At 34.2% G+C, this 18,861-nt stretch overlaps 1 protein-coding gene across 1 annotated transcript in view; it reads right to left on the bottom strand.

Annotated features, from left to right (window-relative positions):
• Nucleotides 1-18,861, bottom strand: part of LOC143231390 (uncharacterized) — a 28,812-nt gene that overhangs the window by 1,484 nt on the left and 8,467 nt on the right. Inside the window, exons 2-5 of the mRNA XM_076465936.1 lie at nt 9,854-10,015; nt 4,905-5,146; nt 1,763-4,189; nt 460-1,404 (exon numbers count right to left, since the gene is read on the bottom strand). Of these exons, the coding sequence (XP_076322051.1) occupies nt 460-1,404; nt 1,763-4,189; nt 4,905-5,146; nt 9,854-10,015 (3,776 nt within the window). The remainder of the gene's footprint in view (nt 1-459; nt 1,405-1,762; nt 4,190-4,904; nt 5,147-9,853; nt 10,016-18,861) is intronic.

The following is an 18,861-nucleotide window of genomic DNA, read 5'->3' as shown; positions in this document are numbered from 1 at the left end:
CGGCTAGCGCAGATAGCTCTTGAGAAGCTGCGCGCGAAATTCAGAAAACAAACATTCTTAATTTATAAGAGGAAGTTTAACTTGTATAATTAATTAAACAAAATACTTTACCACAAGACCTTTTAATACTGTAAAATTATAGATGATATAGCACGGTGTTATTAAAATCGACACAGTATTTCGCGTGTATATGATTTCAATTTTTTTAAAAATATAAACTTCATATGTGACTCATTACTGTATTAGAATATCAAGCTACTAATTTTTCATCTGTTTCCAGTATTCAGTTATTTGATAAAATACCTTGTTTCCTAATTCTAATTAAAAATTGTTTGCGAAGAATAAATTTATATTTTTAAAATCTCTTTTAGGGTTTTACTGAAATACAAATCTGTGAATCTGGACAAGAAAGTGTTACCTTAACTCGCCTATTTTTTTTTGGATTGCACCTTTTCTCACCTGAAAATGATTTTTCACTCCAACTTGACCATAGTACACTCCAGCTCCAAATGCCTTACATTTTTCTGGTCTCGGAAGAAGTATACGAGTTTCATATTTCTCACCAGATGTGCAGTTGTCGTTATTGTTTTCTTCTTTACAATCTAATGCGGTGAGTTCCTGATGTGAAATAGGTCTATCCGAATCTACAAGACCTGTAAACGACACGTAGTCGCCCAATACCAAAGTTGCATAATCTGGAATTTCATCGTCAATGAATCCCTTGGAACTTTCTGTTTCTTTTTCCAGGAAACACTGACCATGACCTTCCACCAAACAGTTATCTTCATTTAACATAATTGGGTAAGGTTTATTAAAAAGAGGGTTTTTTTTCACTACGAAGTTGCAGTCACAGTTCATTACAGTCTTCTTTTCTTGAAGAATTTTGTCAAACTCATTATAGGTTCCTACACGATTTTGAGGTTCACTGTTACTCCTGTCTCGACTTGTTTTATTACACTGAATTATAGTAACACCTGCATTCGTCTGGGTAGGTTCGATGTTATTATTGTCTTCAGTAATATCTGAATCCTGACCTCCAAATATTGAAATCTGAGATGTAGAACCAAAACTGGACAGAGGAGCTGAAGAGATGGATTTGCCTCCATAGGCGGAGCTAGAGCTCTGGTATCCAGAGCTTATTCCGCTGATAGTATAGGTACTTATGTCTACCTTTTTATATGTAGGAACCGTCGAAAGGCTTGGAACGGCCGCTTGTTGCTCTTTCACGATGAAGTCTCTACTTTCAACTTGAACTCCTGTATCAATAGTGGTTTTGGTTCGACAGTTACAATAAGAAATAATATTGGGAAAGGGTTTCCCTTTTTGGAAAGTTGATTCACGTGTATCTGACTTCTGCTGCTGACAAACTGACCGGGCTGCAAACAAAATAAATGTACGTGTATATTACTGAATATCCAAGCCAATCAGGTGAATACGTTGTTTAGAAACATTAAACTCATGCAAATTCTTTTATAAAGTGTGGAATACGAGAAGAACCGCACTAAGTTTGGCGTAATCCAATAAATATGGTGATATTTTTAAACTTGTAAACAAACACTTGGTTGAACAGGGAAGCGAATACAAAAAGGAAGAAAAAAAGACAACATTGTTACTAAGAAACACAACCACAGACGAGACATTGGAAGATAAATAAACATGTACATCGAAGAAATAAATAGAGCTTCGTTTTGGAAATAAATTTATTTTGTTTCAAACTTCATACCTTGCTCCATTTTCCACTGTATTTCCTCAAATTCTGTCATTTTTTCTGTTTTATCTTCTCTATGATGAAATACTTTGCTTGCTTCACCTGAGGCTGGTTTGCCGAATTTGTATTTATCCTTCTCATCAAGATTTTCAGAATTCTGGCTAACAACCTCAGATTCTTTTTTTCAGTTCCACATTTGCTCTTTAAAGGAGTTACCTTGGTGTCGTCTTTAGTATTTTCCGTTGGTACAAATGCATTGTGTTCTTTAATAAACAGTTGCAATGAAGAAAATATAGGTTGAGTTTTACTCTCCCTGTCTCGGCTGTTAGACGTCAGATCAGACAGTGAATTAGATTTAATGCTTTTATCACCATAGCTGGGATTTTGCAAATTTATTGTTAGTTTGTTGGTGAGGGAATTTTCCCATTTCTGTACCCGATCCTTCACCATCCCCTGATTACAGTATCTGGTTGGAGAGGATTCAGGAAAGGAAATAGGGCTAGATCCAGAGAAATAACTTGTAACATTTGAAATATTCATATCTGAACCATTTTTGTATGTAAAATATTGATCGTTCTTGCTAAAATCCTTAGGGAATTCTGACTGATTAACTTTTGAAAAGGACAAATCGTGTATGTGCCTATTTATTTCACCTTTTAAGTAATTCTCACGAATATCATTGGATTTTATAGTGGAATTATCTAACCCTGAGGCCCCATTTAGTTTTTCCTTATTTTTAGTTTGGTCATTATGCAAGAAATATTGTGTTTTTTTATATACGTTCGTGTCGGACGTCATCAGGACTGAGGATTCTAATAATTTGTTTGGAGATTTTGAACAATTTAGCACATATTCTACTTCGGAACTGCACGAGAACTTTGGTTGCACTTTTATTGTACTTTGAGCATCCTCTGGTGTTTTGAACAGAGTGTCTGTATTTTGAGTTAAGCTAGATTCAACTTCTTTACAAAAATTACGTTCATTTTGATCTCGTTCAACAAAAAGTTGGATCTCTTTCAATTCAGCTTCGTGAGAACAAGTTTTATTGGTGTGTGGAGACTCATATTTTGCAGACATCGGATTTGCTGTAAATCTTTCTTTATAAAAAGAGTTTGAATGAGTAATTTCCTGATTTACCTTATGGCTTTTTTCTGAGCAAACATCAGAGCATTCTGTGACATGTTGGTCTTTTTCCATGGCTTGTTCATAAATATAGTCATTTTTGGAAGTTGCTGTTGTTGATTTAAAACTTGTCACAATTTCATCATCTTCTTTTTTGTTTTTAGGAAATAATTTAGTTTTAACATAATTTAATGGTGTTTCTACTTCAGAACTTGGTTCTTCATTGAGTGGTTCTTTCTGTATATTTTCTGGACTTTTAGAGGTACATAGAAGAGATTGTTTATTTGCTACCGTTTTCGGTGAGTGGTTGTCTTCCTTCTGAATAAATTTGGTAAAATCAGTATATTCTTCTGCACAAAAAGCTTGTACATGTTGACAATCTACACTGTATTGTCGAGTGAGGAAGCTATTTTGTTTAATTGGTTTAGCTTCAAAATCGGTTTTGCTATGTTTCAAGCTCTCATTTACATCAGAACATTTGGCATTTTTTCTTTCTGGGAAACATTTAATAGCATCTGTTAACTTTTCATTCCCTTCAACCACAACATTATGACCATTTATAGATACCACTTGTCTCAGAATGCGACGTTTAGTTACTCCGCCTAATTTTTGAGTTGAAGAACTAGACAATTTGTCACTATTTTCAGGATTACAAGACACGCAATGATTTATAGGGCTTTGCTCTAAGCACCTGAGACTATCAAAGCTATCCTGCCTATGAATATCGTTCAGTCGTTGTGGAAGTAATAGTCTTCTTGGAGGTCGAACTTTGGTTTTCAAAGAATGGTTTATAATTGATTCATCAACATTGATGTTGTATGGGCTACCCATGATATGTTGACCTTGCCAGATGATACTTAACCTGTGTTTGCCTGTGCAAAGTGGGGTGTAGCTCAAAGAAAGTTTTCCTGGAAATACTTCATAATCAAATGGTATTTGGTCATTTTTTTGACGTCTGCTTTCATCTCCAAATTCGTTTGATGAAGACGGGTCATGAACTTTCTTGGATGTAGAAATAACGTTTCGTTTTCGTTTTGGAGAACGATTTGTAATTCTTTCGGTGCAATACGTACCTTTTGGACCTTTGATTTCAATCACTATATTAAGATTAGTCGTTGACTTCAAATAGATATTGAATCGTGCTTTACGACCACGAACTGCTAATGCTAAGCCCATTCCTTTAGCAATACAATCTTGTTCTTCCCCAAAAACTAACTGTTTATTCACTTCTATAACTGGTCTTTTCAGCACTGTTTTAATCTTCAGCTTTGCTGCTGCCAGCTTCATTTGAGAAAGTAAACAAAATAGCTTTCTTTCAGTACCTGAGTGACATTCTACAATTTCCTCTGCCATTACGCCCTGAAAGACAGAATACTTTTATTATCATTTCAAGAGTTTTATTTTTTTGTTATATTTTCATTAATTTTCCACCCTGATCATAAAAAGATATAGATACAACTACATTTTTGTTATCACATTTATTCTTTCGAGCAAAGAAAGCATTATTTTCATCCAAATTGTAAGTTGACATTTTTCCAATAACAGTTTAAAAGTTTTCGTGTCGTTAATGATCTGTTCATTCTGAAGGCTATTTATGATTCACTATAAAAATTCTAACTATGTTGATATTCATTTTATGTAAAATCTCAGTTTAATATTTATCTTAATTTGATTGTTTCTAATATGAAAAATAAAATGCCAAACATAATTTGCAGGCAAGTAATTGAGGTTTTTAATGTTGTTGGTCAAAATTATAATATAATTTTATTATTCATTTGTCAAATATGTTTTGTTAATTAAACAATAAAATAAAATAGCTAAAGTAGAAACAGGTTAATTTTCAAAATGCTTTTATAATTTGGGAGTTTATTATATTGTGATTAATTAATAAAAAACATAAAAGCTTTTACAATTTTTAAAACAAAAGGCTTTATAAAAATACTATAAAGATCACTTTGTTGGTTTCGTGTGTAAAACTTGTAAATATTGTGTTACATTTCGACGGATTATGACAGCAGTACTGAAAATAATTATGTATTTCTAATTCTGGACACTGTGATACTATAGTACTCACCGGTTTGATGCCAGTTGCTTGTTCTACTAGTTTCAATCCTAATTTAACATTGGCTAAGCTATTTTCGGCGTTAAGAAGATCGTAACGTGGACAGGAACCAGGTACTAATTCCTCTACAAGTGCACATATCATTATGCCGTCCTTCCAACATGATGTGAAATTGGTCGGTGGTTGAAGATTTGGGATTTTACTGTGGACCCATTCAAGCATTCTCTGCTTCTCTCCTGATCCAAGAGATACTCCTATAGATACATGAATCATATATACATGTAATTTTTTTCTGATCTCTAAACAAAACATCCCTTTGAGTTTCAAACTTATGTATGCACCAGATGGTTATAAACTCTTATGACAGTTTTAAGTATTCACAACAAAGTGCAGTAGGAGGTTTATACTTTCAATTCTGTTATTTAAAAACAATTTCTAAATACTTCAGTTATTTTTTTATCGTGAAAAATACCTGGTGTCAAGAAACGATCCGATGTGTAGCACTTGTAATCAAGAAACTGCTTAATCAATATTTTAAAGTGGCATGAACGATCTCTGTATTTCTTTAGCGAAGATGCTTATATGTGGCTGGGTTTGCTTTTCGATTTTGGTTTCAATTTCGCACAAAGCTACACGAGGGCTATTTGCGCTAGCCGCCCCTAATTTAGCAGTTTATGACTAGATGGAAGGCAGGTAGTCATCACCACCCACTGCCAACTCTTTTACCAACGAATAGTGGGATTGATTGTAATATTATAACGTCTCCACGGCTGAAAGGGCGAGTATGTTTAGTGTGACGGAGACTCGAACCCGTGACCCTCAGATTACGAGTCGAGTGTCTTAACCACCTGGCCATGTCGGACCATATGGCTGAGAATTCATTGCAAAGAATCCAAACCAAATGTGTAAAAGTTTCATCAAGTTAACTCAAAACTTTTTTTCTTCTTCTGCGGTTCTATTGAATAAATCAAACAGAAAGGGATTAGTTAGTTTTATTACTTTAGGTCTTAAAAATTGTAGTTATGGATTTTTTTTTTAAAATGAAAGTGGTGTGTTGTACCATAGCTTAAAATACTAAGTACATTGGTAACATATTTAAGTACGATCTATCTTTTGTTATACATTTGCCACAAACTATAGAGTGCTATCGGTCAACAGTATTTATTGCAATTATTAATAGGTCTACAATACATTTATTAATTTGAAACAACAAATTCCTTCTTGTCTTGGCCAGGTGATTACGGTACTTGACTCCCAACCTGAGGGACGCGGGTTCGAATACCCGACGTCAAACGTACTTTCCCTTTTAGTTGTGAAAGCGTTATAAAGTTACGATCAAACCCACTATTCGTTGATAAAAAGTAGCCCAAGAGTTGACGGTGGGTGTTGATGACTAGCTAACTGCCTTCCATCGAGTCTTTCACTGCTAAATTAGGGACAGCTAGCTTAGATAGCCCTCGTGTAGCTTTTCGTGAAATTCAAAACAAACATACAAACAATTTTTGTCAAATATTTTATTCATTGTATATTTCTGTGAAATACAAATCAATGAATGAACTTGTCTGTATGAATGTTTCACTGTCGTAAATCAAGAATGATAAATATATAAAAAAATTTTGTAACGAAATGAACTTTGTTTTCGTCAAGATCATTATGGTCCTATCCCTGCAAAATAGTGTTTAGAAGTCGTTAATAAAATATTGGGATATGCCTTTACCAACGAATAGTGGGAATACCTGTCACGTTGTAACTCCTCACGGTTAACAGGGAGAATATTGTCAGTGCCAGGAATTCGAACCCGCGACTTACTGAGTGAAAGTCAAGCGCCCTAACCACAAGACTATACTAGTCCAAGATCTCTCTTGAATATCTCATATTCGGATGATTATAGCTAATTTTCAGTGTTTTAGAAATGGGCATCTAACTGTAACGGTTATTAGTAATTGATCACAAATTAATAACGTAAAGGTGCTATACGTTTTTTTTCACTCTTTAGTAAAATGTGTAAAAAAAATCAATCCCAAACAAACATCTATAGGAATAGCACTTCTCATCAGTAGTGCTTGTACACTGTGTTTAAACTGAACACAATACAATTAACGTTAGACAATACGTTTTTTTTATTACAGGTTAGAATATGACAGAAGCAACAGATCATATTGATTGATAATTCGTAGGTTATAACATTGAAATTACTAATGAGTTAACTTATCACCATATGTTTACGTCATTAAACTGTCCCAGAAAATTTAACTACATGTCTAAAGGGCAAATTAGTACGAAGCTCCACTTAAAATCTTCCATTGTAAGTTACTTTTCTGTTACAATTACCTATCTCGTGTGTGACCATTTTTATATTTTTTATTTACTAAGTTAACCCCTTGCATCTAGCGGAAAAACATAATAGCATCCACTAAATACTTGCTTCAAACTTTGAGATAAAAGTTGTTTCTATGTTTCAAATTCATAGTCACAAACACCTAAAATTGGTCAAAAGACAACGCTACACTTTCATGTGGTAGAAAATGGGTTTAAATAAAACTGATAAAAACAGTTAAAATTATCATTTTTAACACCCCATATTTAAACGATTTAGCATTAACGTGAAAAAAATGTTATGTTGAGTGATTCAGTCCTGTGTTCTTAGTGGAGATTAATCGAACGAGTCTGAATTCACGAAGATATTAATTTATATGCTTGGTTGAACATGTCCTGATTTTAATTTTTTATTTAAATAGTTGGTCCTTAATAGATTTCTCTATACTCAGACTTATATAGGATTCATTTTTCTTGAATCAACTGAGCCCTAAGCTAAAAAACTCAGACAGATACAGTCCTAAAAATCTAAGTTCGAACTCATTACCAATTTTTTGATAAGACTTGCATTGTGGATCACCTGGCCCGACATGGCTAGGTGGATTAAGGCGTTCGACTCGTAATTTGAGGATCGCTGGTTCGAATCCCCGTCGAACCAAAGATGCTTTCAGCCTTGGGGCGTTATAATGTAACGGTCAATCCCAATATTCGTTGGTAAGAGAGTAGTTTAAGAGTTGGCGGTGGGTGGTGATAACTAGTTGCCTTCCTTCTAGTCTTACGCTGCAAAATTAGTGACAGCTAGCCAGATAGCCCTCGTGTTGCTTTGGACGAAATTCAAAAAACAAACAAACGTAAACAACCTGGAGGACTCTTTGAGAATCACTGCACTGTGAGTCAAATAAAAGCTATTGTTGCGACGCTGAGCGGGCACTGAAAAAGGCATATGAGCGTACCTCAATTTTCTGTTCATAATAATATTATAATAGTAATAAACTCGAGAAAATGACCCATTCCCACGCTGTGAGAATGACAAGAAACACAAGTTACTATTAAAGTCAAGGAATTAAACACAGAGTAAATACGTCCATATTCACTGATCCGATTTAGATATTTTTTTATCGTCATACAGCTGCCATTTCGATATCCAAGGTATATCCGATATATAAATGTAAAGAAATTGATAATGAAATGATTCACTGAACTTAACTTTGTTATTACCTCCACCGCCGAAGACTGTTTTCACCTATATTTGTGTGTTTGTCAGCAAGATTTCTCGAAAACGGCAGAATAGATTTTCACGAACACTGGTATACATTTAGACTATGACCCAAGTTAAAAGTGTTTAGCTTTTATAGAGTCAAGGTCATGAAAAACTAAAAACTATTCATCTATTAACATGGGGACCGGTTTTTAACACTTTTTGTTCTATAACTTAGTAAAAAATTATCAGATTTTGAAACTCGGTGGACGTATACATAATGTTATTTCTCATTGTTCAACCCAGTATAGTTCGTTAATAACGACAAATATACGGGCTGATCTTTGTACTTTTCGAGAGCCTAATACAATTAACTTTGCTTGACGAAGGTATGCGTTCTACCGAGTGTCCCTCTAGTTACCAATATTTTTATTCTCAAACATATTGAAGAAACAGCGCTTCAGCGCAATTTTGTTCAAACGGTTTGTATTTCACGTTTTTGTCGACTCTTGCTATCTTTGTAGTACGCATTGTAACTCCTTGCGAAATAATTATCAGTAGTATTTGACAATTACGAGTATTGAACATGGGTTTGTGGGTTTAATGATTTGTTCTTCATTTAAGATAAATCAAAGTGGGGCTGTAACTCACTATTATGCCACCAGGGGCGTAGATTTTTTACACCCGATGGTGTGGGGGATAATTTTTGCAACCACTTATGTGGACTGTTCAGTTTGCAAATTGGTAATTTCTGATTACGTGAACCTGAAAGCTGTAAACATGCAGTCAAAAAGTAATCTTGTTGCCACGATACTTGCATATATACTTAGGCCTACTGACTGATACTCACGAAGTTACGAACTATAACTTAGATCGAAAAGCTTAGAAGCACGCCTATATTAAAAATGTACATTTCGGTTACTAAAAAAGCCTACATCTAGACCTAATTATGTAATTCGATTGGTAAAAACACGAGAATCACAAGAACAAACACACAATTTGTAGGCCTGTGACGCGTGTGTGTGTGTGTGTTTGAATTTCGCGCAAAGCTACACGAGAGCTGTGTGGCCTGTGACGCAATAAAACAATTCAGCAGACCAAACTGTAGGGGGAATGATTGCATGCACCATACCACCCACCTAATATGAAGGGGGGATGTATACCCACCAGGATCAACCCCCCTGTATGCCACAATGAATAATATGTTAAGTACAATCTTTGTTAAAACGTAAAAGCGTGAGATTTCGTTTCTTTTTTTTCACGCAAAAAAAGGTCGGACTGTTTTGCAAGCTGTGTAACAAGATCTTGTATTCTAAGCAGTGTTCTGATGACAACATGAACTAGATATGAAAAACATCCCGAAGTGATTTCAAACCTAAAACACCCTATCTACTTGTAAGTGTTTTAGAAAGATATACCAAACAAAAAATAAAAAAGGTATACTTACTGCTTCTAACAGAAAAACACCAAAGGCGTAGTCTATCCACTAGGTCACGAATACCTCTCCATCTACTGGGATGTAGACATGCAATGAAACCACAAATCCAAATCCAAAATGTCCCAAGGCGAGTCGATATCATTTTGTGGACGTTACTGAAGGCTGTCAGGTCTTCAGATAACAAAGTTATATCACTTCATAAACAAATTTTATATAACCATCAAATTTATTCTTATCTAAGAACAGGCACCTAACACTCTCAATCACAAACTTGAAATGTTGTTATTAGTGATTTCTGTACAGTTACAGTGGCGTTATTTGACAAAGTATACAAGCGAATCGAAAACACAAAATGCACAATTATGATGATTTAATAATGGCACAAGCTTAAATGGAATTCATTCCAAGTACAAATTGCATTGTTAAGTAAACGTCACAGATATTACAAAAAAAAGACACATCAGGATATAAATAAAACATGATAATCTTAATTACCTTTTTTTAAAAAAAACATACCTAATATGATGAATCAAATTAAACTAAGATTGGTTTGTTTTGAATTTCACGCAAAACTACTCGAGGGCTATCTGCTCTAGTCGTCTCTAATTTACCAGTGGACTAGAGGGAAGGCAGCTAGTCATCATCACCCGCCGCCAACTCTTGAGCTGGTCTTTTATCAAAGAAAAGTGGGATTGGCCGTCACATTAGAACGCCTCCACGGCTTAAAGGGCAAGCATGTTTGATGCGACAGGGATTCGAACCTGTGACTCTCGGATTATAAGTCGAGTGCCTTAACCACCTGGCAATGCCGGGCGTTTAAGTAGGAACAGCAATTTCTTTTTTTTTAATAGGTTAAAAATATTGCTGCCTAAATTACATGGGCCAGGGGCTTCGTTTCGTAAGTCCAAAGGTTCTAGGTGTGATATTTTTTACACGCTCCATATTAATACATTATAAAAGGAGCATGCAATCTGTCTTTTGGTTCAAAGAGACAAAGAAAATATTGTGACGGCGGGTAACGCTTTGTGATTTCCTTTCTTTTGGCCAGCAGTTCAAAATTAGAGACAGCTATGCCTGAATCTAAGGGTCCTTAATTAAACATATTACCCACTTGCGCATAAGCCGTAGTTCACTTTTAAAAACTCCAATACCAAACCCATAAATTATTTTCAACCTTTATTTAAAAGCCCTAAATTACAGAATGCATATAAATTACGAATTATAGAAAGGATCAAAAGGAGAAAATAAACAGGTGAAACAGCTGTGGGTAACATCCTGAGAAAAATGGAGTATGAGTTTATTGAACTTAGAATACCTTTCAACAATCTATATACGCAAACTGTAGACGAAATGTTTCTTTTCAGAGTAAACCGTTAGCATAAATCAGTTTGTTTTGATGCGTGTAAGTGTGATAAGTTGCGGCAACTGTAAGTGCTTTGCAAATACAAATGTAAGTACTGTAACTCTTATAGCTTATTGTACTCAAGTGATGATTAAAAGAATCACCTTAATTACTTTCATCTACTGGAAGCCCCTACTGAACCAGTTTAAGTGTTGTGTTTAATTATATATAACTAATAACAGCCTTACTATGTTAAAACTATTTTTAAAAAAATCTTCAATCTACTTCGAGCACTTCAAAGAAGTCTTGTATCAGGATGGCTCATTTTGAAGAAACCTTTATTTTTTGATTGGTCCAGAAATGAACCTCCAAACGATAGAATACATTACAGCATGATGTTAAGTTTTTAGATGTTAAAATAGAATTATTTTGGTGAAAGTAAAATAGAAGTTTGACCAAATTTCATGGTTGAAAATCATTCACAAAGCAAGAATGAAAGTTTACTAAAGATGATTAAATAATTAAAAATAAAATAAAACAGAAGATTACGACACAAATTTAAACAAAGATCAAGAAGAAAGAGACAAAAATTAGATGAACAAGATATACATTTTAATTTAAAGAAAGAAACCTAATATTTAAAAATAAAGAATGAGAATAAATCTGAAAGATCGACAAGGCTACTGGAAATGTAGAGAGGGATTACAACAACAAAAATTGAAGTAAAAGAGAAAAACTGTGATGATAAAATTTTGCAAAGTAGAGAAAGGCTGTAATGACAAAATTAAAGAAGTACAAAAAGAGATAACTGAGGTAAAAAAGAACATCCGGAATAAAACCTCTGGAAAATGAACTAGTAACCGGAAAAATCAAACCAGCCACATATAGTTTCTTTCTCATCTGTTTAAGAATTTTAACATAAAATACTATTTATTACAAAACATACAAGAGAAGAAACTGTTTGGTCACCGTCTGTTACCACTACTACTGTACTATCGTTGACTGCAGAACCCTCCTGGGATATTCCAATTATGTCACTTCAAAATCCAGTTCCAGAGTTTAGCTGGGCAATCCAAAAATATCATCCATTTGGTGGAAAAGACAACGGATGGCATATCAGTCTCAATTCAAAATAACTTGTGGACAGGTGGAATAGTGAATAGTAAGTTACTCATCTTACTGCCTAGTTGAAATGACACGCTGCAATGACGTTGAACAACCTCTTAGCTGATAGTTGTAACAACTGTCAAGCATTGATAGCTGCCTTATTCAAGATTTGGGATGATATATCAAAAGTAAGTATTCAAAGAAAAGTTTGAAAGCAGAGTATGGAAGAAAGAAATTTTCTTGGCCAAATTTTTGGAAGATTTTATTTTGATGCTCCACATGAGATGATGGATTCATTGGTATGTAACCCAATTTACAGATGACACAACGGACAATAAAATGAAAGTTAGGCAGAAGCAGAGTAGGTGTACATCTTTAAAGGAAGTTTCTCAGTTGATGATAGAACATAAATTTATTAAAGTCACAGATACACACCATCTAAAAGTTACAGAATCATCTATGCTCTGCCCAATGGAGCGTTCTAAAGAAAACATTACTAAGAATTTAAATTAAGGACAACATTTACTTAAAAATTTGAGTCGATTCGAGTGGCCTTTGTTGTTTGTACATCACCAACAACAATATACCTTTTGTTTGCCTTATCGCATATTTCATTCCTCTCTTTCTTATGAATGGTGTAACTAGATTGAATTTAATCAAAAACACAACCTTCAGCTGGTTATAGATATATGTTTCACTATAATCACAAAAGCCAAGTGTTAGTCGGTCACTCTCGATTTTTCTACATTTCGTGAGTTACACGAGTCCAATTCCGCTTTTTTCTATAATACTTCCTCATTTGATTGCCTGTACCCATTTTAGTTGAAGTTAATCGCTAACGTAAGCGTAAATACCTCCCAAATTTCGTCATTTTTTTGCCAAATAAACATCTATCAAAGAGATATTTCTCATCACTAGATCAAGCATGATGTATTTGTGTGTGACACCACATCATTATAATGTTAAACTAGATGAAATCCAAACACACTCCTGTGATTGAAGAAATGGAAGTGCGCTCGGATTATATCAACGCCTGTTAAACATAAGTAAAAAAATTAACACAAATTTATGCTTGGGAATTATTACAAAAAAGTATTTGGTAAAACAAACTGAAGATACCAATTATCTGTAGGGAAGAGGATGACTCTTTCTTCAGAAGAATAACAGGTGTGTATGTAATCACATGGTCATTGTATGTTTCAATCTCTTATCCGAAGGCATCAATATCAATAGCATGTTTGCTCAGTTACATGTACTTGGTTCAGGAGTTGTATGTAGCATATTCTTGGGAAACAAAACTTTATATTTCTTTTGTGTATTGCCAGTTTTATACGAAATGGTTTTAGTTTCCAGTGGTTTTTCATAATTTTTGCGAACCTTTATGCTAGTTAAGTTACACGATGAAAGTATATTTGCTGTACACAAAAAATATACGCATTTCACTATTTGTTTTGTAATTCATTGAAACAAAATTTAGAGGTGTCATAAGGTAAAACCGTTTGATATCAACATATAAATGAATATTAAATTATGCATATACAAAAGATGCACAATAATAATTTGTATTTTAATACAGATTTTGTTTCATGTTCTCAAATATTTTTATTTTATCTTGATAATTGCCTATAACCAGGAATTCTTTGCTTATCTCAAATATCTTAGTGAAATATTAGCATTAAAACAGAGAGACTTACACGTCCAACAGATCGTGCTGCATCCTCCACTAAAACTGTAAACTGTCAATTATTTTAAAATCATGAAATGAGAAACGACGTGAAAATAAAACAATCATTACCACAGCTCTTGAGAATATGATATTCTTGAATTTTATATTTTTTTAATTTAATATTTTGTCTTACAATTTAGTAATACTTTGTTTTACTTGTTTGAAAAGGTCTATTTGTACTCTTTCCACCGCGAGTATCGAAACCCAGTTTATAGTGGTATAAGTGGCCTGGCATGGCCAAGCGCGTAAGGCGTGCGACTCGTAATCCGAGGGTCGCGGGTTCGCGCCCGAGTCGCACTAAACATGCTCGCTCTCCCAGCCGTGGGGGTGTATAATGTGACGGTCAATCCCACTATTCGTTGGTAAAAGAGTAGCCCAAGAGTTGGCGGTGGGTGGTGATGACTAGCTGCCTTCCCTCTAGTCTTACACTCCTAAATTAGGGACGGCTAGCACAGATAGCCCTCGAGTAGCTTTGTGCGAAATTCCAAAAAACAAACAAACAAACAAACAGTGGTATAAGTCCGCAGACTTACCACTGTGCTATTGGGGGGAAAAAATAATAAAATGACATCACTAAAATACATTTATCTTCAGTCTTGCAAACGTAAGTTTCAACGCTTTCTCTTAAATACATTACTTGATGCTACACTTATTTTATCACGATTACTGAGATGTAAGTGTATTAAGTGTTATATATGTCTGATTTTTTGGTTTTGGTGGTTATAGGCCATCTTAGTATATAGTGAAGTCCGAAACCAAGGCAGCATATCAAACTTAGGGCATAAAGTCGAAGGAAAATGTCAAACTGCATAAAGAAAGAGTTAACAGAAAAAACCTGTTTTACGTAAAGTTTAGGAATAAACTTTTCTGGTAAATATATTACTAAAAGACGTGATAAAAATAATATCAATTTAAAGTTAGGGACGTGGTATATTCAGGTCAAATGGATTTTACTTCAAAGCGTGTGTTTGTGTATTTTTCTCATAGCAAAGTCGCATCGAGCTATTTGCTGAGTCTACCGAGGGAAATCGAACCCTTGATTTTAGCTTGGTAAATCCGTAGACGTATCTCTGTACCAGAGTGAGGCTACTTAAGAGCAATTGGACGGGTCTGCAGAATAGCAGAAGATTGAAACAGGATATTTATAATGTAATAATACTAAATTTCTGAATAACTGAGTTGTGAGAATGAAAAAAGATATTAGACATAAAGTAAAATACGAAATAAAAAACCTTTATTAAAATACTGAACACAAACACTGTGAATGTACTTGTTTTAAATATTGAACTGTCACTTCTACTATTTAATATTCAAAATCATCTACCAGAGTGATTAGTTCAACGTTCCTTACATCACATTTACGTTGCATTTACCCAGAACGACTATTGCTAACCACGTGAATGGTCCCTCTCGTTTAAATATAGTTGAGGCCGTACCTTCGAGATACCACCTGAACTCCCATTGAAGAATACAGTTGTCAGCATCATTACACAATGGGTAACGATAAGGAAATACATCCATGAGTAAAATGGGTATTATCTCCTATAAAATGGTAAACAAAGGCAGCTAGCTACTTTCCCTCCAGTCTTACACTGCTAAATTAGGTACGGCTAGCACAGATAGCCCTCGTGTAGCTTTGCGCAAAATTCAGAAGCAAACAAACGATTCTATGGAACATACCTTTATTGGTGTTTCGAAATATTTATGTGACGAAAAAGAAGATTCAGCCAAAGTTCAAAAGAATGTTGTATAAACTGAGAAATTATAGCATTATATACGCAAAACAATAAAGCTATTTTTCTCAGGGTGCATGTGCTATTTATGTCACTGTTCATTACTTTTGAAAAGTAAGTTGAGCTGTTTCCTTAGAGTATCAATTGACCTACCAGTGATAAGTTCACTATCTAATTTCTTATAGTAAGTACTACTTTTAAAAATATTTTCCAAGAGAAAATAACATGATAACATAAGTGAATAATCCAAAACAATTAGGAAACTAGGACAAAATGAACATAGTTTCTTCCCTGTTCAAAATTCTGTTTTAAAACTAAAGACGTTGCATGTACGAAAATTTTGAAATATTACTCGTTCAGTACGGGGATAGATTTGGTTTGAATTTTACGCAAAGCTAAACGAGAGCTATCTGCGTTAGCCGTCCCTAATTTAGAAGTGCAAGGCTATAGGAAAGACAGCTTGTCATCACCACCCACTGCCAACTCTTGGGCTACTCTTTACCAGCAAATAATCACATTATAGCGCTCCCACAGCTGAAAGGGCAAGCATGTTTGGTGTGACAGGGATTCGAACCCACGATTCTCAGGTTATGAGTCGTGTGCCTTAACTACTTGGCCATACCGGGTCATGGGGATATGAAACGTGTAATATGTCTTCATACTACGCCCTTTAGATCCTTCTTTTTTTTTAACTTTCTCGTCTTCACTAATGGCTGTTAGCTAGGGTGTTCGACTCGCAACCTGAGGGTCACTGGCTCGAATCCCCGTCATCGAACATATTTGCCCTTTCAGTTATGAGGAAAAAATAATGTAACAGTCAATCCCACTATTCGTTGGTAAAAGAGAGTCGAAGATTTGGCAGTGGATGACATTAACTAGCTTCCCTCCCTGTAGTCTCTCATTGCTAAATTAGGGACAGATAGCATAGACAGTTCTTGTGTAGCTTTGCATGAAATTCAAAACAAGTCAAACCTTCCCTAACTTCAAACTGTAAAACCAATTAACTAACTTGTGCATTGAGTAAGACAAGTAAAATAGAAAATATAATTTTACAAAAAAAATTAGTAATCAAAAGTCAATAATCTAATTTAAGCATGAAACAAAACACGTTAATTAACAATGAGCAGTTTATAATAAACAACAAAACCATTAAAATACAATGTAATTCGTTTAAAACATTCCAGATCATAAAACAAAAGTTAAATATGTGAAATACATCATTATTTAAAAGTAAAATGAAAACAATTTGAGATTACATTACATACATGAAACATAGAAAGGCTCTAAAATACAAAACAAGCCTTTTAATACAGATTATGAACACAGTACTTTATAAAAAAAACAAAATTTATGAAAATACATGCAAAATAAGATCCATTGATAATATTAAAATTCGAAGGTACATAATTCTTAATGCCAAAATAAACCTTTTAACACAAAAATAGTAAGATAATAAAAATAGGAATGAAACAGATAAAAGTAAAACACTTTAAAAATGCAATACTCCCATTACAATATTTAAAAATAAAGCCCCTAAATGAAGTTCAAAAATGTATAGCAATACATAACTCTTGATACAACATAGCAAAACTTAATATACATTTACATATCACGTTTAACACAAAAGAACTTAACTAGAACTTTGTACATTTTTAAAGGTTATAAACATGGTATATATATACCATATATATATACCATAATAAGATATATTATATATATATATATATATATATATATCCGCACAAGAAATTACAAATGAACCTTGTAAGTTTGATATGGCCTTCTTCCTCTCACTGAAATGTTAACTATGCAATTTCTGAAGCTGGACTTCTTCTCTATTGTAAACTGTCCATTTAGCGGTCTACTCTTGGCAGTTTTATTTCCACATAAGGTCCCTTTCCTGGCAGCTTGAGGTTAGAGAACTGGTTAGGACGACTATACAGACATCATTCCTACGAGTGATCTTTCTCACTTACACCTCAGATGTGTCTGTCAACAATGCGTCTTCTCCCAAAGGCTCTGCCAAGGTGAAAATGGGTCTGACCTTTGGTGTTTGTGAAACATTGGAAGAGTTATTAAAGTCTCTAAGGTTTCCAATGAAGAAGATCTTATTAAAAGGCTTTCCTTCCATGTCAGTGTAGAAATTGATGGGGCAAAAGCGATAAGAAAAACAAAGTAGCTAGAAGGATTGAGGATTGGATATTAAATGGAAAAGTCAGAATTCAAATCCAAGGTGAACCAAATTCTTATTGGTTACAAATTTACCTAGAAGTGTAGATCTAAGCCTATAAAAACTGTTATCCTGGTCAAATGGCATTTCAACAAGCTTTAGCTCTTCTCATTTGTATATCAAAGTGAATAATGAATCTCTTGCACCTGTAGATGTCTTGACTCTAAAGATTTCATCAAATCTTGCACTTGACTAACACTCAGCAGTACTACTCACTATTACTTACGTTAGCTGTTGTCGTAACGTTAGTAATAGTGAGTAGTACTGCTGAGTGTTAGTCAAGTGCGAGACTTGATGAAATGTTAGAGTCTAGTTCAAAAGAAATAAATGGGATGAAACTGCAGAGATGTAAAGGTAGATACTGTATCCTACTCACATAATTAAAACAGACTAGCTACCATTCAAGTGCCAATCTATATATTCTGATCATGGGAGTGAATTAACTCTGACGTTTCATTCCTATAAGAATCCTTTAAGATAAAGGTTTAGTACAAGCCAGTTCTGATATAAAAGTGTTACTAAGCAGGAATCGCTTTCTGCATCTTTTTGTACTCTTACAATCTGCATTTTTATGTGTTCGAACAGCACCCACTGAAAATATTGAGTAAAACTATATGCTTATAAAATATATCATTCAATGTAATTAAAAATATTCAAACATAACTAAATGAAATACTGGATACACCAAGTTTATATTTGGCATGATAATTGAGTTACTGTTTGTGAATTACACTTCCTACAGATAATCTAACCCACCTACAAATATTGAAATTTGAATACGTTGAAATACCATTCCCTTCTGCAAGTAAAATTACCAGGTCATATTGGATTTCTTTCAAACATAGCGTGAATTTTTCCATTACTCTTATCTTTACAACA

This window comes from Tachypleus tridentatus, chromosome 11, assembly GCF_004210375.1.
Source record: "Tachypleus tridentatus isolate NWPU-2018 chromosome 11, ASM421037v1, whole genome shotgun sequence".
Classification (NCBI taxonomy): Eukaryota; Metazoa; Arthropoda; class Merostomata; order Xiphosura; family Limulidae; genus Tachypleus; species Tachypleus tridentatus.
Note: the sequence above shows the minus strand (reverse complement) of the source record. Positions and strands in the feature narration are given on the sequence as shown.